Genomic DNA, 24,181 nt, shown 5'->3' on the forward strand with positions numbered 1-24,181 from the left:
GAGATTTTTAATGACTACAGAATGTCAGGACCTCAGTTTTATGTCTCATCCAAAGGATGGCGCCTATTTACAGTATAGTGTCCCCATCACTATACTGGGGTATTAGGACCCACATGGACCACAGGGTGAGCACCCCCTGCTGGCCCCACTAACACCTCTTCCAGCAGCAACCTTAGTTTTTCCCAGGAGGTCTCCCATCCAGGTACTGGCCAGGCTCACACCTGCTTAGCTTCAGTGGGTTGCCAGTTGTGAGTTGCAGAGTGATATGGCTACTGACTTGAAAGATAATGGCAGTAATGTCATAGGGGGAATCTTGGTTAAATCAGATTAATCTCCTCTAATAGTGTTGATACGTTCATTTGCTGATTCAAACAACTGTTTCATAAAAACAATGCATCTTGGAGAAATTTGGTCAACATACTAAACTGGACATTCACATCTATAGGCAATGGTGCATTAAACATGTTCACTTTCAAATATTATCACTCATCTGGCGTCTGGTAGCTTCACAGATTGAGTGGACCAAGTGCAATGGTTCAGCCAGTCTGTGTTTCATCAAGTATTTGAACTGATGGTGCACCTGAACATTATAACTGACCTGTAGACATTTGACTTGAATGCACCAATTTACAGAATAATTCAAACGCTATCCCACATGTATAGAGTTAGTGCAGTCATTGAAAACAACACTCACTCGTTCTATGGACTCCAGAGTTTCTGTATATTTCTCTTCTGTCTGTTTGATTTCTAAAAGGCAGCAGCTACGAATGTCGGTTTCAACCTGTTTCTGCAATTTGAAAAAAAAGCATGATATTTAGAAAGGCACACTCAGTGGTAATGTCTTATTTATGTCATTTCTTCATCTTCAGCTTTAAATCACTTGAGACTCATGAGTGGTGCTAATTGCTTGTAAATTACTATTAATATTTCAAAGGATATACTGTATGAAGGATTTTCACTGACAAGGGTTTTATTTAGCAAAACAATCCACCATCATATAACTGTAACATTATCACTCTTGTAACCTTAAGTGGCTTGCAATAAGAACTGTAATTTAAAATAACTACAGTATATTTGGAATTTTTTCATGGTTTATCCATGTCTTACCATACATACAATATACTTAACTATACCACAGTTTTGTATTTTTGTATGTTCTGCTTTGATTTATCACTTAAAGCTTTCCCACAGTTTTCGCAAAGAATACTCTGATTTTACTACAATATATCATAATGAACTTTCAAAATGGAAAGCGATAATTCATCACTTCTATTAGATAATACAAATACAAATAAGTGGGGCATGTTCAGTTTGGAAAATATAAATTACTGTGAAAATGGAAGAAGTAACTAGTATGGATTAGTATGGACTAGTAACAAAGAAAAAGGTAAGGTGTAAAATAACTCATTCCTACTGGTTGGGGAAGAGGTTCGGCCTTCATCAGGTCCTCATAAACCTCTCCTCCTTCATCATCCCCATACACACAGTCATAAAGATCTTCTTCATCCTCAACACCATTTTCGCTAAAATAGAAAAGCACAACATTCCATTAACAGCTAATTTGTTTTCTTTAAATCCATAACAAAAATATTTCAAGAAGGAGCTATTTTTATTTGTATTCTATTTGAACAGTGTAAAGCCAAAATCTCTTCAGAATCCCAGGAATATATATATAGGAATTACACAGCATTCTTAGCTTGTCCAAATGAAAGACACTAGTGCATATCATATATATATATATTATTTTGACATATTTTCTGACTTGATGTCTTTCAAAAGAATTTAATTTTCATTCTGAGAATACGAGGTTTGTGCAATGTCACTGAGTTCCTTTTTTAGTTAAACTGAACATGCTTAAAGCATATTTCAGGAAATTATCTTTGGAAGGATTGCAAGTGTAATAAGATTATTTAAATAAGTAATATGTTTCGGGTATTGCAGTGTGACTGTGATGTAGGCTTTTCTCATCAACTAACACTATCTGTGTATTGTAGTAAAACACCTGCTCATCCATTTATTCAAGATGCCTGGAGACACTGGCCAATGTGAGGGAAGATGGGAGATACTTTGAATTCAATTCATGCGCAGAGGCTCACTTGCCAAATTCTTGTTTAGAGCATGGGATGTTCCACAGCAATGAGCTCTAATCTGACAAACAGACTACAAATGGCTGCCTTGGGAATGTTTCTCTGTCTGAATGTATTAGAAAACTTCAAGAGTAAACAGAACCAGTACCTGAATGTTTTTTGAAATATTACTTTCAGGAAGTGTTCTGTACATTTCAGTTAAGGTTGCAATATTTATTGCAATGACTACAGCCATCTAAATATATTGGTATATCTCCCTTGTGTCACTGTCCGTAAAATGGGAGGACTATGTATAAAAAGGGCTGTGATTCCTGGTTCACCCAATATAGACGTAAATACCCTCAAATTAAAGCTGACATTCTGCACTTTAACTTCATAGTCATTGTTTAATTTCAGATCCAATCTGCTTGGGTAAAAACAACAAATTTGTGTCACTGTCCAAATCCTTACAGACGGCACTGTACATACTGTATATCTTACCTCTTGAAATTCTCTTAGCTCATCCCTTTCACAATTCCTTCCTGCCACCCCATCTACACCCTTTAAGCAGCTCCCTAGCTCATTCCTGTCACAGGAGCCGGTTCAGACTCCCGTGGAGTGTTATTAAAGACCCTATGTGGCAGTATAATCCGTAAAAGACGATGGAGGAAGGTACAACGGGGTTAGGAATGGTTGACAAGACAGGGGGCGGTGACTGTAGTGATCAGGTGCACAGGGGAAATGTGGAAGCAACCAAATCCAAGGAAATTCAAAAGGGAAGTCGGGGCGCAGTCTATAATCCAAGAGCAGGGAGATCCATCTAAGACAAACAGTTAAAAATGGGAACCGGGTCGGAACCAGCACAGGAACAGGAACTAAAAACATAATGGGACCAGGTGCTCTGAATCCCGGACCCAGGCGGTCAGGACGCCAGGGAAAAGGCCTGCCTTCGAACAACCCAGAAAACAGGCAAGCCTTGTGGCGTATATCTTCCAATACTGAGCCAGGAACTGCAGAGATGCTAGGCTTTTAACCGAAATCCAAACGAGATGCACCAGGAAATAATGGAAACTTATCATAACCGAAAGGGGTAGGAGCGCCCTCTAGAGGAGGGATATGGAATGTAACAATTCCCCTTGAAGGTGAGGGGTTCAGTCTGCCGCATCCTTTTGGTCGGGCCGCCATTTTCATAGTTAGGTGAGCTACACCAAACAACCTCTGCTACTTTTCATCTCTATATCACAGTTAATAGGATCTGACCAAATAACTGACAATATATTTCCAAATAAATGGAAAAAAAATCTTCACTGGCATTTCCCTACACTTTTTACTACTTTATCTGTTTTAATAATCTGTTTCAATAACGTGCAGTATTGTAACCTTAAATACAAGAATAAGGTCTGCAAACTTGTGATGTATTAACAAGGGAAACATTTGAGACATAAATGTAAAGCAAGAGAAAAAGAAAATGGTACTTTTGACACCTTCATCTGCCACCTAGATCATAAGATTCTAAAGGTTTCCTGTAGACAAAATCAAGATACAACGCCTGGTTTTTATGGCTGAGCATGTTATTTGCCAATAAATGTCTCTGATTTATGATCAAATAGTTTCTGCTACAAGAACTGTCAGGACAAAGCCATAGGCAATTTCTGACAGCCAGTGCATACACCAATTAGTGAATATCCTACCTGATTTGCATCAGGAGTTTAAAAAAAGGAGTTTAACTGGTTATGCATCTCCCCCAAAAGAGAAAGATTTAACCTTTGGGTAGATGTGCTATCTCAAGAAGAATGGAACATTTTTAGCACACTCAAGGCATAAAATATACACTATTAGGCATAAAACAAAATATAGGATTTGTTGCATTTTAATGTCTCGTTATAAATATGTTATGGGCAGCTATACATGAGTTAAACATATATAAGATAAGATCACTTTACAAGCCCTATGCAATTGCTTTCATTAGGAATTTGTCTTTTTGCATAACCCAGCTTGCTCTCCATGAGACACACAGAGAGAAGCTTATTTTATATACTGTACATTATATATACTATGTTAGTCACTGAAGAAGGCTCCACGGCCGAAACGTTGTGTTTTTTCTCTCTTCTTTTTTCCAGCATGGAATAAACCTATTACTTGTTCCTTTGTAGCCTACGCATGCTGACGCAGCTACCCACCTAAACTAAGGCTGCATTACACAGATGAGCCCCAGGAAGCAGACATTTGTTTACAGGTACAGGTAGTTTGACTGCTTGTCAATTCATGGAGTCACCAATAAAATTGAAACGACTTTTGTATTTTTGCTAATAAAAAGCAATATTTAGCACAACAGTAACAAACTCAAACTGGATTAGCGTCCACAGTCATAGTTTTCTTTTTTGTAATTTGACCTAGGTTATTAATGTGTGTTCTACTGACCCTCAGGTGCACTGACAAGGTTGAAAAAGTACTGTGTTTCATATCTTGAAAGTTCCCCCACTGCTAACAGCCCCCATCCAGGTGACAGTCAGGGACTTTTAATGTTTAACTTTCTTTGTACTTATGTGGGTGTCTGCTCTTTTGATTATGAATTCAATTGCAAATTCTAATATAGCTCCAAGAGAAAGTAAATCTGAAACTACAGCTTCCTTTTAGTATTACTGAAGAATGTGGGTGCCTAAATCCTGTGATGGCAGTCGGTAAATGGTATCATAAAAATCAATCTTTTTTAAATTATCTTACTTCATATGTGTAATAGCCTGGGACAGGGGGTAAACTAAAAAGAATGACATTTCAACCATTTCAACATCGTAAATACAATTAAAGATTATCCAAAAGAACAATTAAGTTTCATCGACCTCTGATTTGCTTGTTATTTTGTTTCGTTTTCAAAGTATGCCAGGCAGTCCCAGTTCTGTCTCTCTCAGTAAAACACACGTTAAAAGCTCTGTGATTTACAGCCACAAATGCACGCTTTTAAAATAAATTTCACACATACTCTATTAACTCATCCAAGCCTTTGTAGATGTCTTCATCCTCTACGCTTTCTTCTGTTGGGAAAGACCTATTGTAAAACAAAATACACCGTAAAAAACTTTTAAAAAAATCATCAATCACTATTATATTATATTAGAAATCATTTAAAAATCTTGTAATGGAGGCTGCACACATTAAAACCATGTAGGGCATTCCACCCAGAATATGATTTGGTTCAAATCCATAACAGGATCCACATTGAGAGCAAGATGACACCCTAAAATGATGAAAAAATAAAGCATATTCATATTGAATTGCATTCTAATACTTGTATCCATAAATTATTTACAGCTCAATTAATGTGGTGCTCATTTTCTTCAATTCTACAAGTTGTTAAAAAGTTTCCTCAGACCTACCTTATTCCTGTTTGTTGTGCTATCGCTGTATGAGAAAGTTTCGATAAGGTTTCTATAACCTGAAAAAAAAAGGATATATACAGTAGGGACAATGAAACTAAACAATGTACAATTTAATACTTACCACATTTATTTTCAGGGAAACATAAATTATATGTAGGATTTTAGTAGACTTTCTGATACAATGGGAGCAGAATTTTACAAAATGACATGTTTCACAGGTTAAATTTATCAAGTGGAAAACAAAATCAGCATTTTATTCAGATTTTTATTTCAGCTAATATTTAATGGGAATAATGCAATCTGGAAACATATATAAACTAATGAAACTAATGTAGATTAGTGTGAATTTGTGAACCCCATAACTAAAAAATAATCAACTGTTATAACAATCAATGTATTCGCTTTTGGCTAAGTAATGCATGACAAATTATTTGAAAAATACAATAAATGCAAAATATCACAGTGTTACTTTGTATATACGTCTTTATATATACTGCATGCATTGAATGATATTTGTAGTTTAGTCAACGAATGGTAACAAGTGCAGCTTGTGAAAGAAACCCACCACTAGACTTAAAAGCAACACAACATGAAGCATGTATGAAGAACATTGCATCTATTCATCTTACCATGGAAGGAAGTGGTCGTTACAATCCTAACTACAGCCTGGCTTCACAGGAAATAAAGCAAATATTCTTGTAATGCAAGGTGATAGTAAACACAGATCAGAAAACCAGATGGGGACTATGTGAAAGTTCTGACATCTTTATCATTGTCCATCTTGACTTACTGTAGGTCACTGGAAAGAAATGACCTAAACTTATAATAAATGCAGCACTAAATGTAGAATAGTACTGTATGCTTAATACTAGACTTGCTGAATTGCATGAAAACAAAATGCCAAGGTTCACTTATTACCTTTAAAATAATAAAATATGTATACTAAATAATAATTACAATGCACTATGAAGCAGAAAGGTTACGTGCTTGCTGTATACGTAAATACTAATCTTCCCTAATCATAAAGTTGTAAAAGCTGGTCCAAAATTAACACAATCTTCCAATTTCTGAGAAACCTAAAAGTCTTACTTTATGCATACTGTATATTGTAGATATCAATCTATTTACATGAATCAGCCCATAAGAATGAATGTGACAACATAAGCAAGAGTATACCGAAGAGCGGCCATTCAGTCTAGGTAATTAAATTCCCAAATGCAATCCATTGTGTATAAGCAGCTATCTTAAAGAGCTTATTATGGTACATTAGAAAAACACTGTAGATTGCAGCTCAAAAAAAAAACTGTGTAATCTAACATAAGCATTTAAATTCAGTTTTTCACGTTTATTTTTTATTTAAAATTTCAAGCCAGAAATTAAAGCAGCACTCCTCAAGACAGGTATTTGTGCCATTGGACAGAAGAGAAAGGGACTGCTTAGACTGAAGTTTAGACTCCAGAAGAGACAGGATCAGATCGGGTTACAAGACAAATTCATGCGGAAACACAACTTACCTCATAGATGCTAAAAACCCAGTTCCCTTATTATAGAATTTACATGTATTTTTCTGATTTTAAAAATGTTATATTACAATACATAATGAAAATTCAAAGTTTCAGCACCACATCCATGTGATGACATTAAAAGTTTTGTCTGTATTGCTGTTCTCTTGCAATACAGTAGCAGTATATGTAATAATACATACTGTAGCACCTAAAGGCACCTAAAGAAGGAAAAATATTGCAATAGCTTTGTCCAAAAATTAAGGTTCCATCGTTATAAGGATTTGTCACACTATATTAATTTCAATAAAATTATTTTTGGCTTAGAACACTGCTGTCAGGTTAAACACAATACAAGTTTAAAATTCTGATAAATAAAAATTTGACTGCTCGAGCATTCTAGTCATTAATATATACCAACATGTATTGAAGCATCTGCCTTTTAATGAAAAATGCCACATAAATAGTAGCCCTTCTATGTAGTCTTTCAGTACTTTGTTATAAACAACATTGAAATAGTCCTCCATCCTCACCATTAATAAAAATGTTACCAACCATATATCTCATAATCCAGTATGAGATATATAACAGTATTTGACTGTTAAAGACTGAAATAATCATCAGTACTGCGACCAACCTCCTGAGTAGGGTGGAAACATTGTAATAGGTGCTGAAGGCTAATGCTAACTTCATAGATATACTGTATGTTGTACTATAGTTGAGCATCAATCAACATTGCCAGATTTCACTTGGTACTTTTATGTGCAGTCTATGGTTTTGTGTTGTTCACCCGACTAGTTTCTGTAAATACATACATTTAGCAAATAACTGTATACAGTTAACTGAGGCTTGTCACTTCTCACACTGGTCCCTACTAATGTGTTGACAACTGACCTGAGCTGTAGTGGTGATTTTTCTGTATATGTTGTTCCCTCCTGTACCCCCATGAATTAAAATATTGTCCTACAACTATAGTTTCTCTTTGCTATAGATTTCTGCATTGCTAAAGGAGAATTGTTCTTAATGTTGCCTGCTGTACCTATTTAAAGGTATAGAGCAGTTTAATATATTTGCAATAAAGTCTGCAGTGCATGTACTTGTTATACTCTATGTAACACATTATTTAATGCTCGACAGTAAACATAACTTGTTCTGCTTTACTTCAACCACACAAATAGTATAGATCCTATTTAAGTGTGAATGTACAGATACAATCTTAGTGAAACAGCAAAATAGTATGATAGTACAAGAGTAGAATAATCAAGAAATTATATTTTGATATGTCACGATCAAGCAAGAGCTCAGATTAAGGAGTTTGTTTACAAACAAAAAAAAATCCATTATTTCGATTGAAAAATAGGCACAAAACTGTTTTTTTCTATTTATGTTAGCCAAATCAGCCTTTATCACCAGCAAACAAGCTTTTCTGGATCAGACCGTGAAAAAATAAGATCTGTTATAAGTTGGCATTTTCAATATTTATATTTGTAGTAAGTTACTAAAGCTTCTTTCTTACATGACCAATCCTTACAGAGTTATACAGCACAGCTCCCACCGAAAAGGGAAAAGAACAGAGCTTCAAATAGATACAACAGGAAATGGCTTTTGAAGATTTCTTTATCTCACTGTGTATATATCCGCCAAAGGCTGTGCACTACAACTTACACTGCAGGTTTCTGAGGGGCTTATATTTTTTGAAAAATATGTTAAAAATAATTGAGTTGCTGACTCTACCATTCACTAGCGCGCTTCTTGACTGAACACTGAGTTTGAGTTGTATAACAAAGCTTTTTGACTGAATAGCACATTTCAGATGAACAGGCTTCAGATGTAAACATACTGTATGTATAGTGCCATAAAGCCTGGATAAAAAATAGAATTTAGAGACATACAAATTTAAATCTTAAGGTTTATTGCACCAGTACCATACATACAGCATTATATCCTGAACAATTTCCACAAAGCTGTGGTTCATTTAATTAATTTGTATCTATTTGGAAAATAAAATTACTTTGCATTTGGATCTTACTGTTGTGATACTTCATAGACACAGAGTTACAGTTAGTTTCTGCCTCATATAACTTTACAAACACACATGCACCTCACTAAGTTTGTCATCAATCCTTACTGATTTGATAATAATGCCATTATGTAAAACAGTGAAACAGTGAGACACTTCATTAAGAAAGATTTTTCATTAATACCCCAGATCCACTAGAAAAACAATGTCACGTGCTAACCAACCAACCAATCATAAATTCCAACCCAGAAACCTGGATTCTATTGGTTCCTTTGGGTACATCTGACAGTATTCTTCCAAAGAGAAAGCCATTTATGGGATTTGGGAACCTCATGAATGTCTGACTTTTAATTTAATCTAGGCAAACATTATTTTCACTCAAGAACTGAATTTCATACTCCTCTATCAATTACTTTAATGAAAGAATACATGCATCTCTCTATTTATAAAAACCAAGTTTATTACTTTTCATTCTAAGGAAGCATGCATTTCAGACTCTTTTTTTGCAGTTACAGAGAGATTTTCTCTATGAAAAATTTCTCTATTCTCCCATAACACCCTTCGTCAATGCATCTGCATTCTTAGTTTTACTAACTCGACTAGTACATTTTACTAAGTCTATTTACTGTACTAAGGTAAATATTGTAATTGTCACTAACAAGCAGTAGTGTTCTTACTTTGACGACTCTATTCAGATAAAATAAGCAACACAATATTAAAAACAAAAAGAGTGTAATTACTATAAAAATGAAAATTATGTACAAGTCTATAAATCACTGAAATTCATTGTATAAAAAAGCCACTGATAAATAAGTTTGACTGCTCGAACAATCATTATACTGGGCACTAAGAGAGAGAGGACAAATTCTGTGATCAGAAAAGCAGAAATACCATGATGGGTAAGAAGAACAACAAATGACTAAAGGTGACTTGAATTGTAATTTCAAAATCTCTTCCTTGCTTATGTACAGATTTCAGCTAGGAAGGGACACCAAATTCCATTTTTAGAATGGAAAAATAAGGGAAAAACTTACTTGGGACGGGACTTTTAAAGAAAAATATGTTCCTTAGCTTTGGTAGGAACTCTCCTTGCAAGTTGCCTTAACCTCTTTAATTGGAAGCAAGCTGCCCCGCTCACATTTTTTCTATGGATCAGAGATATGATGCAATTGGATGCACATTTAGCAAGTGCACCATTACAATTTTTTAAACTTGGCAACCATTTCTGAACTATTTTGATACTTTGAGCCTCCCTTCTACACCCTAGACCCTAATGTGTTACCAACTGACTAGTTAGATGATACATGACAGGACTGGCCTTCCACTTTTTTAATTTCTAGAGACTGTTTAGTATAATTAGTATTTTGCTGTGCTCTTTTTGTGTCTTCTGAGTCCTTTAGTTTCCCTTATCTTTGAAAGGGAAGATTTCGGAAGGGTGTAGGAAGGGGATTTGCAATTGGCAATTGGCATTTTTTCTTTTCACAAATTATTCTCAGACAAAACACTGTTCCAACAATTTACATGTTCTGTAATTTTAATGATTTATGCATCCTGTACAGTATTTTTGTTGGTTTATAACACCAACACAAACTGACAAAAAATAACTTTGAAACGATTTTTTTCATATTCTTTCAGTTTGCTGTTCCATGAATTCCCACATTTAGTATGCTGTTTCCACTCTGCTTTAGTAAACTTTAGTGTGCTTTTACCTTGTTATACTACAGTAAACACATACAGGTGAACATAATGATAATATAATAATAATAATAAGTATTTTATAAGGTCACTAAGGAAACCAACGTAGCTCAAAGTATCACCTGCAGTTTGAGGTTTTGCCCCGGTTCAGGTAGTAGTAACCACTGTGCTCATCTCTTATCAGTTTCAGGAAGCTCTTCCCTAGATAGGACTGTATTTCTGTACTCATATTTGACAGCAGTGGTAAATCCGTATCTATTTTTTCTTTTTAAATGGCTTTGAAATTATTTCACCACTCTCTGAATTTTAGAAATATAAGTAAAACCTTTAGACTCCAGTGCTGCAGTAAATAATTCTAAATAAATCTTAAGGATTTTTTTCACAAAGAAACTTGCAGGTCCATTCAAAGGAAAAAACAAAAAAGATTGTTTTCTGCAACAGAAAAACAACCAAGTGTAGAGACTGGTAGATAAACAGGCAAGATAGAAATTACATTTTAAGGTATTTTCCAATCCGTACTATAAATTGCACACTATTCTCCTAGGTATTATCATCCTCATGCTGGTTTAAACATTATTTCCTATATTTTTATATTTCCAATAAGGACTATTCTTTTCCAATGAGGACTATGTAAGGTAACTAAGAGAAACCTGTTAATGGGGAAAAAAATACCTGCAGAATGAGGCACACCTAGTTTGACTGAGTAATTCGCACTCAGAGGCACTGAAATTCCACATGAGGGAGAGGAGATGTCAGGACAGGCTCTGCTTGAAATTAGCCTCAGATCTAGGCTAATAAGAGACTACATAGGAACAGCTAGGAGAAAATGGGGTTTAGCCTGCATTTAGATACTAGCCTGGAAGGAGTTCCAGAGTGAAATGCTCAATAGCAGCAGCCTAGACTACTTTACAGGCCTAAAGGACTCAGTGAGCTAGGGATGCCTGAGAAAATATAGAAGACAGACTGGCATTCTGAGAGAATATGAGACAAGAGATAGAAAATATTTTTTGGGGTTGGCTGCTACTGCTGTGTTGGGAATGCATGTGTTGATTTCAGATGTGTGTCTGGGCCAAAAAGGATCAGCCAGGACAGTTAGTGAGGAGATATATAGAATATAATGAGTCATGAGTGAAGTATAAAAGAAGACAATTTGTGCAGCCTTCCTCTTAGGTCACAATTTTTGTCCTTTGGGTCATGTTTTCCTGTGGATCCCGAAGAAGTCCAAGTTGATTTTATCAATGTCTTTAAGAATTTTAAATACTTGAATCCTGGTTCTTTCTGTTTTAAACTGAAAACATTTTTTTTTTTTCAGATGAGGACCTGTTAGATTAAGATATTGAGGAATGTCCTAGGTTACTCTTTTCGGAACTGATTCAAAACATTTTTTGTAGTATCCTACAAAATATCTGTAGGTCTTTTTAGTACACTGTAGAATCTTAACAACACATCATTTGATTTTAATTCAACATTTTAACTATATATCCTCACCTTTTTCAGTCTCAGCATTTTATCAAGAAATTGTCAACACAGACACTTCAGTCTTTTAAGTAGTTTGTTTGCCTTTTCCCATTTTATATTCATATTATTTTGCTCCCTGCATGTAACATTATACTACACTACATTAAAATGTCATTTGTCAGGTGTTTTTTCCCATCTTGAATTCAATGTCATATCATTTTAAACTTCCTGTGACATTTCCACAGTGTTTGCTGAACCTCGGATTTTGGTATCTTTTGCTAGCTTCACTCATTTTCTAACCAGAATATAGAAAAAAAGATCTGGGCTGGGAGTTGCCAGAGAAACTGAATAAATCCTAAATTGAATAATCCTACTTACAAAACCATTTCTGTTTACAAAGTAATTAGGTAAGTTTTCAGTTTGCTGCTTTATTTTTAGTTTTTTTTTTAATTACATGCATTATAAAAAGGTTCTATAGTACATATATAAAAAGATTCAATGACCAAAAATTATTTATATCCTCCCTTGTATTGGATCATTTTGAAACTGTATTGTACCTATAGTGAAAGTAAAACATTGTTGATAATACACAAGATAGATAGATAATACTTTATTAATCCCATAGGGAAATTGATGAAGATCACAGATCACAAGATCACAGTATATCAATCTGTTGAAATCTGAAAGCAACCAATACTGTGTATTTATGCATATCTTGTGGTCTGTGTCATCAGAATTTCCAGAATTAAAAAAAGATATACATACAAGGTAGAATTGAAAAGGTTTAAATTTTGATTCTCATAAAAATGTGGGCTGCAAATGACGTCAAACCACAGGAAAAAAACAGTTGAGTTTTTTTTTATCTACCGTATCTGCCTAGATATAAAGGATGATTAATTTTAAACATTTTTAGTGTATTCTGCTTAGGTAACCAGTAGGTACAGCACATGCAACTATGCTTTGAGTGCTCCCCAGATCAACACTACAATTCAAACCTGTCAATGACAAAGCTATTTGTTGTAACACTTTCTAAAACACTGAAAAAATATTAGCACAGTTACTGTATATTGTGCTGCATACTGTGACATTATTTAAGTACTACCTGTAGACATTACGTTGGGCTAAAATTATGTTATTACCTTATACTAGTTACAAACGTGTGCTTAACCCTCAATTTTCAGATGAGAGACAGGTAAATTTAGCAAATGCCATGCTGGATCATAGATTAAAAAATATTTACGTTGTTTGGTTTTTATATTGAGGTGTACAATCCTTTTCTGATGTCTTAGTGAGAATTAGGCCATAAGGTGTCATAATGAGCATCTGTATTTAGTCGGAAGATAAATGACTGCTACTTTACAAAGATACTCACAAGAGAGAGGTTTAAAATAAGTAACTGAACACATGGGGCCTCAAAATGGGACTTTTACTAATATGTATGATACACAGGCATGTTCTTTGTTGCTGGTTGTAAATGCTTTCCAAAGCAAGGAAACCTTAAAAAAGAAACTGGTATTTCTAATTTAATTTCAATACAGTACATCATGTAGGCTGTTTCCTCTCTTTTCAACAGCAAATATGTGACATCTGTTACTGCCCTGTCGATTTACCATTTACCATTTTAGAAATGCGTGTTCCTCTAACATTTAAGTGATTAGGGATAACCAATATCTTAAGCTGTGAAATTCAGTTGATCACACTGGAAATCCCTATATAACAAGGAAGACAAGGAAGAAGAGATAATTCTTTAGCAAAATCAGCATGAGCTAAACCTATTTGTACCATTTCTGCAAAACAGCTATGAGCCAAATTATTAAGGTTATTGCTATATTTCAGAGTTAATACTCCCAGGTTTGCCAAATTTTAATTAGTGTATCTGGCTTCAACTAATATTTCCTATTTTCAAGATGAACTTTTTGTCCCAGAGAAAGGTAACGTTAAATGGAGAAACAAGAACAACTTCTTATACTTCTTATAAGTACCTTTAACTTATAATTAACATATACTTTCCATGGAACAAGTAATATGTTTATTCCATGCTGAAAAAAAGAAGAAAGAGAACACAACGTTTCGGCCGTGGAGCCTTCTTCAGGTGTGGATTATTCATCCACTTTCCATAATGGATGAATAATCCTGTGGATTGCACAATCCATTTCCTATATAGACAACATTTCTGTCAGAGTCAGACACTAAGTGTCTCCTCAAAACTATGAGGCTATTACCTTTCCGACTTTGGTTATAACAGTATCATTAACTTACAAACACCTTAATGAAACTATGTCCAGTTTATACATAGCTGACTACTGTATGTTAATTTAGTCTGTGGACTAAATGTATTGGTTGACAGTTTGTCAAAATGCTACACTACCAAACTCATCAATTCTGAGTGCTGTATATTGATTTTAAAGCAGAAAATAGGACTGGCATCGTAATTAAAAGTAAGCTTTCTGACCCCTGTTACAATATCCCATAGCATTCTACTAGCATATCGTTTAGAAAAACAAATCCTTTCTGTGCATTGCCCTGCTCTAACAGTGCTCCTTATGCAACAGCAATCTAGATCTCTGTGACCCAGTTTTTCTGAAGACATTTTCTTTGTTCTTAAATATTGAAGGAAATGTTCTCAAAATTCTCACAGTAAAGAGATAATTTGTGATCCATATAATTGAAGAAAAACTTGTGTGAATGGTTTACAAGGTGGTTCTCAATAGTACTCTTACTGCTGTGGCTTCCATATGACCTAGTTTGATTTGTTTTCGCTTTTTTCACCTGGCACTATAATGTTACAGATGTACTAGTACTTCCTCTTCAGGAAGGATTTGATTTTTTTTAAATGGGAGTTTTTAATAGTTTGACAATAACCTTAACTATGACAAAAAAGTAAAGCATTTTATTATACTTTTGTTGCTTTTTATTAAATATTAGAAAGTGCCATAAAGAAATTTGCTTCTAGGGTAACGCACTAGATCCACACAAAACTTATCATTTTTGTCCTGATGGATATAAATATGAATATATTAATATAAAGCCAACAAGTCTGTTTTCTACCATAAAACTTATCTCTCTTTTAAAGATTCATTTCAAGATTCTCGCAAGAATAGTTTCTTCTGTTTAATTATGAATGGGGAATTCTTGAGAAGTGCTCTCGATATATTTGAGTGGTGGAGATATGCTCCACAGAGCACAGGCCACTTAATGCTCTCCATTTGCTTCAAATTCAAAGAGTTATTCTTAAATCTACCAACATTTTATTTTAGTTTGTTTAGTATGTAAACCAACACAGCCCACTGACTGTGATGCGTGTGTTTATACAGTATAAACTTCCACAACACATTGTATGTTATTATTAAAGTAATTAATACTGGGTCAATTAAAAAATAAATGCTTCCTTATTAGGTCAGTGTTACACAGTAAAACCAAAGCTTATACATCTTAACTTTATAAGCAACTATCTCTTCTCTTACAGCAGAGTTTATTTCATTCCATAATCATATTACTCTATTATACTACATCCTAGACCTGTTCTGGCCTTTAAGTAATGACATTGCCACTGCAGAGAGGAAGCACTGGTCCTGCTTTAAATAGCATGAATATACTGCAGTTCACTAGTGTGTCTAATTAGCTAATGGATCATCTGAAGCCAACAAACAGATGGCAATAAACTGCAAAGCACTCCCACTGAATAAGATACTTAAGATGAAAAAGATCTACAACAGTTCAGGAGATGTATAGTGTATGTGCAGACATTTGTGTAGAGATCATGTTATATACTTTAAAGCACACATCCTTCACAGTACAGATGTTTGCCATAAACAACTCTATTTCTATCTTCTTTAATCTGCTGCACGTTATTTAATGCAAAAGGCCACATGCGACCTAATAAGCAAAATGGTAAAGTATAAATCTAAAATGATTTATGATAATATACAGATACTGTATACAGTGCCTTGCAAAAGTGTTGTGCAGTTTTCACATTGTGTTGATTTTAAAGCTTGACACCTTGAAATGGCAATTAATGTAAACAACCTACTCTACACATTCAAGGCAAAAAATGAAAGAAGTAGACAGATTGTTATGAAAGCAAAAAGGAAAAGTCATGATTACAAAAGTATTCCACGTTATGCTACACCCTAACCTTTGCTCTGACAAACCTAAATTTTAATGGTACAAAATGACTTTAAAGAGCTCTGTGTGAGCTCTCTCCCTGTGTGCAAAAAAACTAGTTCCCGTGACTGATGCACAGATTCGAAGTTTACATAAAATATGTGTTACTGCACACTTGTGGCAAAAGGTTCTGTGGTCCGATGAGACAAAATTGCCACAAACCCAACAAAGTGTATCACTCAGTGAACACCATCCATACTGTCAAACAATGTGGTGGCAACACAGTTATGGGGATCCTTCTCGTTAGCAGGGATGGGAAAGCATGCAGGATTGAAGGAAAAATGGACAGAGCAAAGTACACTCCACGATTCATGGAATTTTTAAAACTGTTTTGAAAATTCACCTTTCTGCAGGATAAAGGCCAAATCTACAGTGGAGTGTCTTTTGAATAAGAAATAGAATGCCTTTTACAATCTGGCAAAAAGTATGGGCAATAAGTGTACGTAACCAGTGTGCAAAGTTGGTAGATACTTATCAAAAAAGACAAACAGATGTAATTAGTATCAAAAAAAGTTCACAGGTTTAATTACTTTTCCTCTTTAGTTTTTGCTTTAATTTATTTTAGCTTATCTTACCCTTAAAGATCTTAAACATTTTGGATTTGAATAAAATGTTAAGTGGACGTATCAGTTTGTAATTTTACAAAATGGGACACCATAGGTGCCTAGCATGAATCTGCCTTTCCTGTGTGTGCTCTGGGGTATTTTATGTTTTTAGAAGTATTCTCATTTCCTTACAGTGCTTTTATTCTTCTCATGCACAGCTTCGTGGATGTAGTTCACACCTCTTTAGTGTTAATCAAGAGAATGACACTTCTGAAATATCGGATCTTCATTCATTAGAAAATAGGTCAAACAGGTTTTTTGTGTGTATATATTCTAAGATGGTGTCTCATTCAAATCTAACAGCAAAAAAAAATTTCAAGAAATCTGCCTGAGAATAGTCTTTTACATACAGTACTCATTAGAAAAGAAAAGAGTACAGAAAGAAAAGAGTATAGGATCAAGCACTATAGAATTTACACTCTTATGCTGTATTTGAAAATTTGATAATTTTGATAATAAGATCATTTAATAATTTTGGTGTTTTGTATGTGGAATATTTGTTAAAATATATCTACAGCTACTTTATCCATAACTTCCTGCACAGTAAATTGCATCTGATAAGCTGACAAAATTAACATCAAATCAGTAACATAAAAACCAAGGCTTTTAATTTTGTTGTTACAGCCATTAGCAGCACATTATACAGTATAATTCAGGCAAATACAATTCTTAGAAATACTAGTTAGAAGTATTCTATACCATTGAAAAACAGGGGAAATGAAAGCACAACTCATTGCCTGTTCTTTAATTCCAAAAGTAATCAGCTCCCATTATAAATATCTGGATATATCATAATACTATTTGTTCATATCATGCATTTGTTTGGTTATATTTTTGTTTATTTAATTAAATAACACCTGGTATTTTATCCCATCAAGATAACTGAGCAATTCCTGTACTTTAGTAAATTTAAAGTGCAAGCTGCCTTAAATTCATATTCTCCAAATTGGAATGTTGTGATGTTTTTTCTGATGGTTTCACTATTGATATTCAAAGTAAAACATCCTCAGTTAGACTTTAATGAAGCTTTTTTTACCTTCTTTTAATCTTTTAACACACAGTGTAACGTACAGCTGTAAAATGTTTCACCACAAACTTAGCCACAATCGTATCTAAAGGTAAAACATAAATACTTTCAATACAAAACATTTTCAACATTTTTTATTAGATTTTTTTTAAGCCATATGTTATACTGAGTATTAGTTCCAGACACATCAAGGCAAGCATTTAAGCTTTGAATACATTTAGTTTTTAACGTGTATTATGACAATATCAACCAAGATTTATTGCAATGACCAAAAACACACCCTGTGCACAATCCCAAACCAACTACCATAATAAAAAAATAAATTTGCCAGTTTTTAGATGGAAGCTATTCCATGTCAATTTGACAGTCATAAAAGTAGAATATCATCCTTCTCTGTCACTTTGAAATGTAGAAAACCTTTTCCCTATAAAGTAGTAATTCTATAACATCATATGGAAAGGTGTGTACTATTTTGTCTATGTAAATCGGTCTTTGGTAAAAAAAAGGAAGTCAAAACTATATTAACTAGGATCTTTCTTCAGAAGAGATGTGGCAAGAAACCAAATATACACATATTAAGGCTTGTACTGTATGTTTCAATGGTATCTTGCACTGAATTAATTTTCAACATGAAGCATGATGTGGTAGAGTGTAATTAAGCTGACCTTCTAGTATAAGTAAAAGAGCAATTTTGAAAATTGGAAAATTGTAATGCCATAGGGTGTGCCCAGATGCATGATCCTTAGATTTGATGCTTAATAGCAGCCCTGTTGTTGATTTGGGACAGGCCTTATCAGATGGAGTTCTGTCTATCCTACTTTAATACTCTCACTGTTTATGTTTCAGACTACCACCAGGAAAGAAGTGATTGAAAATATAGAGCACATACAGTAATATGATTATATACATTACATACATTTGCAAACATGAGCAGTAGTAAACTGAATGAAAGACAATACTCATTGCTCATGTTTTAAATGTACGTATTTCATACATTTATGTATACATTTTTTAAGTATACATTTTCTACATTTACCAAAATAAATGAAGAACCAGTTTCAGATGGGCATCCCTAGAAATGTTTCGAAATAATGTTTAGAAATTATTCTTCCTGTAATTGGGATGTATCACTGTCACATGTACATGAAGGGATGTACAAAAATAACCGTTTCCTGAAAAAAAAATTTTTTTATATAGTTACATGAAACCTTTTGCTGACCTAAACCGCTTCTCACAGAATGAAAGAACACTTTTAACTTTTGTATACAGTATATTCTGTCAGTAAAATATGCATTTATCAGACCATCTTGTGTTAAAAAGAAAAAAAAACAGTATTATGAAAATCAAAATTTTCTGTAGTGCAAATTAGGAAACCGTTTTATGCATCAACCATGCCAGTAGACTTTCCAGGATTAACTCAGACAAGAAATGTATACTGAATGGCCAATACACTGCAATAAATAAATGGGCATAAGAGATAAAGTGAGCAGCATTCTTCAGCGTCTTTTAAAATCAGCACACACTACTTCATACTATTATTCACTTTCTATCATGACTTACTTTCATTTAAAAGTAATTCAGTCCCTTGCATGGCTATCTTTATTAGCATAGTCTGGAAGATATTGCTATGAGTACACTGAGCTATGAAACCAGTTTGAACACATGGTTGTCTTTTTAAGAGTTTTGAGTTTTTGAGAGTAGCAGCATTTTGAAAATGAGTAAAATCACCCATCCTTCCTTTTTCTAATCCCTTCATCCAGTTCGTGGTTGTGCGGGAGCTGGAACTTATCCTGATAAGTAACAGGGGCAAGGGAGGATATACCCTGGACTGGATGCAAGTCCATCACAGGGCACACACGGGCACAGACACACTCACACCATGGTCAGTTTTCCCAGAAGCCAATTGATCTACCAGTATGTTTATGAACTGTGGGAGACACCAGAGAGCACAGAGAACACCCATGTGAACAGAGGGAGAACGTATAAACTCTACACGGACAGCACCCCAGGTTTGGATTTGAACTCAGGGCCCCAGCGCTGTGAGGCAGCAATGCGAACTATTGTGCCACCACACCACCCCTTAGGATGCATATGAAATTTTGAGGATGAAAATCTTTCCAAAAAACATTACACAATATGATTTGTATTTACAGAGCCCTCCAAAATTAATGGGACAGCGTAGTCAAAATGTGTTTTGATTTACTATCAAGCAAGTGATATTTCTAGACAGCCGTGAAGTAGAAAATAATACACATTTTGCTTTAGGAAAGTATGCGGATGCATTTGAACATATTACAACAAAAGCATACTTGTGTTCAACCCAGTGATTTTGAGTTACCTTGAATACATTTTGTAATTAAATACATTTTCACAGTCAGTATTTAGGTACATACTGTATCTATCTCAATGAAGTATATGACTCATTGAAAAATTGTGCGTTCTCACTAGATTTGATACATCCACTTCAAGGTGGTTTTCTATTCTTGAAGTATTTTAACTTAAAATATTTTATTCTGCATGGTCATGCATAAAATGCAAGCTCAGACAGACTTATATCTAGAAACCGACTTGTCTCATCTAAGATTTTCCACTTTTTTCCCCTGATGAACTCACTGACAGAACTGTCATATGTTTTTGGACTGGTGAAGAGCCACCCAAAAACTATGCAAGCAGTTTCTTCTACATAAGTAGACATGTTTCTGTAAACTTAACAAAATAACTTATTCGGCTGCTGCCATCATTAGTTTCGTCAGTAAAGATGAATGAACAAGTTCATTTCTTGCATTCTCAGGCCATGCTTCACAACTAAATTTCCTTTCTTCCTCCACACATTAACCTTTCCTTCATTTTAAGGTGACAAGGCTAAAGGTTCTTGGTCTCCTCTGTCCATAAAACTTCGTTCCAAAACTCTCTGGGTTCAACTGGTAGTTTTGCACAAGGTCTGAAGAATGGTGAAGTTAATGTAATGGCTGGACATGGAGATGTTCTCAAGGCCACAAATACAACAAACTGTGCAGGTTTATCCTTTGCTGGTGCAGTACTTGAGAAGGCACTGCATTAAGTGCTTTTCATTCCAGACAATCCTGAAGTGCTTTAAATGTAGACCCGCTACACACACAACATCTCAAGTAGAGAAGTGAGAAATTGCTTCAACATCTGAAATAAGGGAGAAATGTAAGTAGGTCACATCCTGCAAAGTTGGAGTGGAATTAAGCCAGAATAATGTGGTTAACGCTTCTACTCTGACAAACAATTCCATGGTATCTTTCATGACCATGCAGGCAGGACCTCCGTTTAACTTCTCATCCGTAGAATGGCACCTCTTACAGTGTCCTCAAATACCAGGTCCAGAGGGACCATATTATTAATAATAATGCATAATAAATAATTATTAATAAAAGTTTAGCCAGAAATAATTGCTAAAAAATATAATATTATCATAATATAAAAATTCAAAATATTGCTGTTGTTGTTGTTGTTGTTGTTGTTTTCATTTTCATAATCAACTTAAATGGTGTCATTTCTTTTGAGAGACATGGTTTCAACAGTGTCCAGAGAATAATAATTAAAAACTGGCCTCGGGTAAAACAGACATCTTACATTTAAAAACATCCTATTGTGCAAAAGTATTTTTCTTTAAACAGTCATTTAGGGAAGCTTTTTCTGCCATCAAATGCAAGACAACCATAGGTAGATTTTAAGAGATTCTAGTAATGCATTTTGTCACGCTTGTTGAAATCCTTTACATTTTTGTGAGGGCTGCATAAATCTAGAAACTGTTAGTGCTATCACAGCTCTGGACAATTTAACAGGAAAATGGCATATTTTGTGTGTTCACAGACATCTTGGAAGATCCATTATCTATCGTTTACTCAGTTGGAATAAACAGACAGCAATGAGTATGTGAAGTAAAGTTCTTTGGAACTAGTGATTTTATATTTGAAAAATGCGTGAAGTCAACTTTTAAGGTGCTACAATATGCACAGAAACAGTGACCTGTGGAGGGGTTGTCAAACTGAAAAGCACAGCATTGAGTAATGTACACTTTCCAATGGACATTGACTTTTTGACTTTTTCTCCAGTGTTTTTGGTCTAAGCTTCTCTAAGCACGGCAGCAATGAGTATTTTGGTTAACACTTGCATACAAGATGTGAGTGTATTTTTAAACGCAATCTCATCTGCTGCAAATTCATCTGTAGCCTACACAATTGAAAGTTGCCACATTTATTTTCAGATTCTGCCTCCACATGTGTCTCCATTCTCTGGTGCATCACACACAGACAACTCAAATGCTTGTGCACAGCCTTGGGAAGCTTCCACCACGTGACCCCTTTGTCTTTTTTTAATTTAAATGTGTACTTGCTGACATGTACAGTACCATACAGTCCAGTTGGAAATCAAAGCTCTGCGTATGCTCGTGTATCTCAACATTAGTTTAGTCATTTGTCCATTACTTTTTCAATAATTGAGCCCCTGAGAATTGTTGAAAATATGTTTATTTACTATGATACATGGACATTTGTAGATAAACTGTCAGTGGTGCTGCTTTACTATAAAATGAAAAACAGGACCGTGACTAACACACTGTAAGTATGAAGCCATCTTGTTTGGCAGCAGGAAGCCAAACCCATCAATACCCTAATGTTGCCTTTTCTTGAAGGATCCCAGAAAGGTCACCAGAAAGACACAGGCCTGTTGAGAGCAGGCCTGCTCCAGATTGAGATAACAGGGCAGCAGAGCAAAAAAATAAAAGCCACTGCAGCAGCCAGCATTACTCTGAGCAATGCCTTGCTGCCTCTATGTACAAAGCACCACCACAGAAACACTTGAAAGCAGCATTGACCACTATGCTTAATAACTGTGGTTAGGATCAAACAATGTTAGAGCAATATGTAGTGTTCTGTCCTACTTAAAACGCATTTCTTATATGGAGAGGTGTTGGAGGGTACAGTTTGTTTGCCTTATATAGCAAAATCTGTAAACAGTTCTCTGCATGCTGTAATGTGAACTAATTTAAAAAGAGTGAAGATATAACACCTTGCAAATGGACAATGATAACCCTCTACTGTGTTCCGTAGGAGTTACAGTATGATGCCCTTAGAGCAAAGCTACAGAAATATTAAATTGTCTGCAGAGACAAATCTTTAAAAGACTGTATCCATATAATATTACTGCCCTACGCAATGCATGGGACAGGAAGGGAATAATTAGTAAATTATAGTGATACAATCTAGCGCACTGAAACTGATTATTTGAAACTTACAAAGATACATCTGACACCAACTTCTCCAAAGTATTAACTCCTTCAGCTCCAGTTTAAAATTGTGCTACTCATTTTCTGTTTTCATATACACTCCAGCTCAATTTTCAAAATGAGCGTGTACATTTTTAAATTGTTGCTGTTTGGCGATCGAACGTGTTGGTCATTGAGCGTTCTGGAGGTGTTTCGAACAAACAGCTCGCAGTTTGAAAACCAAAGTGTTATAAAAGGAACCAACTGCAGCCTCTCAGCCCAGGGTTGTTACAGGAAATATGAGTAAGTGCATTACACAAGTTTCAGAAATGTAATGCAAGGGGTCAGAAGGAACAGGAAAGGGAAGCAAACTGCTTTTTCCAAGCTCATTGTGGCCAAATCCTGATCTGCTGAGGCAAGTGAAGCATACATTGTTCTTAGTTTCATGTACACTTGATATGTAGTACACAACAAAGGTCTATTCTACAAACCTTTAACAGGAGAATGAAGCAGTGTGAAATGCAAAGTGATATATGTGAATGCCTTTCGGTAGGCATAAGACAAACACATTCAAAATAAGAAATGTCTGATTAATATCTTACATTCACAAATATACTGATAGCCATAAAAATGACACAACACCGTAGCTTTAAGGCTAAAAAGCGGACTTAAATGTAGGATCCAGATCCTGTAATGAAATAATTGACAATATGACAGAACTGGATGCCAAATCAAGCTCACCCTTTCTTTTATGTATTGATAATGGTTATCATGACCATTCAGGACATTCCAAATCTATTTTCCAAAACCATTGTCTAAGCAATTCAGCTGAAGATGGTTTTCCTTATATCTTCATTATATCTTCATATAATCATATAATTATATGTAATTCAGTTACATATAAGCACCTTAAAAGTTGACTTCACGCATGTTTCAAATATAAAATCACTAGTTCCAAAGAAGATATAAGGTATAATGAAGATATTATGAAAACCATCTTATATGAAGATATAATGTACCCTGATTACTTGGAG

At 34.8% G+C, this 24,181-nt stretch overlaps 1 protein-coding gene across 3 annotated transcripts in view; it reads right to left on the reverse strand.

The window, feature by feature from the left end:
- vav3a (vav guanine nucleotide exchange factor 3a) overlaps positions 1 to 24,181 on the reverse strand; it is a 79,927-nt gene that overhangs the window by 33,378 nt on the left and 22,368 nt on the right. For all 3 annotated transcript variants that reach the window (XM_088598378.1, XM_088598377.1, XM_088598376.1), the window contains exons 3-6: positions 5,441 to 5,499; positions 5,047 to 5,112; positions 1,415 to 1,523; positions 695 to 787 (exon numbers count right to left, since the gene is read on the reverse strand). In XM_088598378.1, coding sequence (XP_088454504.1) covers positions 695 to 787; positions 1,415 to 1,523; positions 5,047 to 5,112; positions 5,441 to 5,499 — 327 coding nt within the window. The remainder of the gene's footprint in view (positions 1 to 694; positions 788 to 1,414; positions 1,524 to 5,046; positions 5,113 to 5,440; positions 5,500 to 24,181) is intronic.

Source organism: Lepisosteus platostomus, chromosome 11, assembly GCF_059453375.1.
Source record: "Lepisosteus platostomus isolate fLepPlt1 chromosome 11, fLepPlt1.hap1, whole genome shotgun sequence".
Taxonomy (NCBI): domain Eukaryota; kingdom Metazoa; phylum Chordata; class Actinopteri; order Semionotiformes; family Lepisosteidae; genus Lepisosteus; species Lepisosteus platostomus.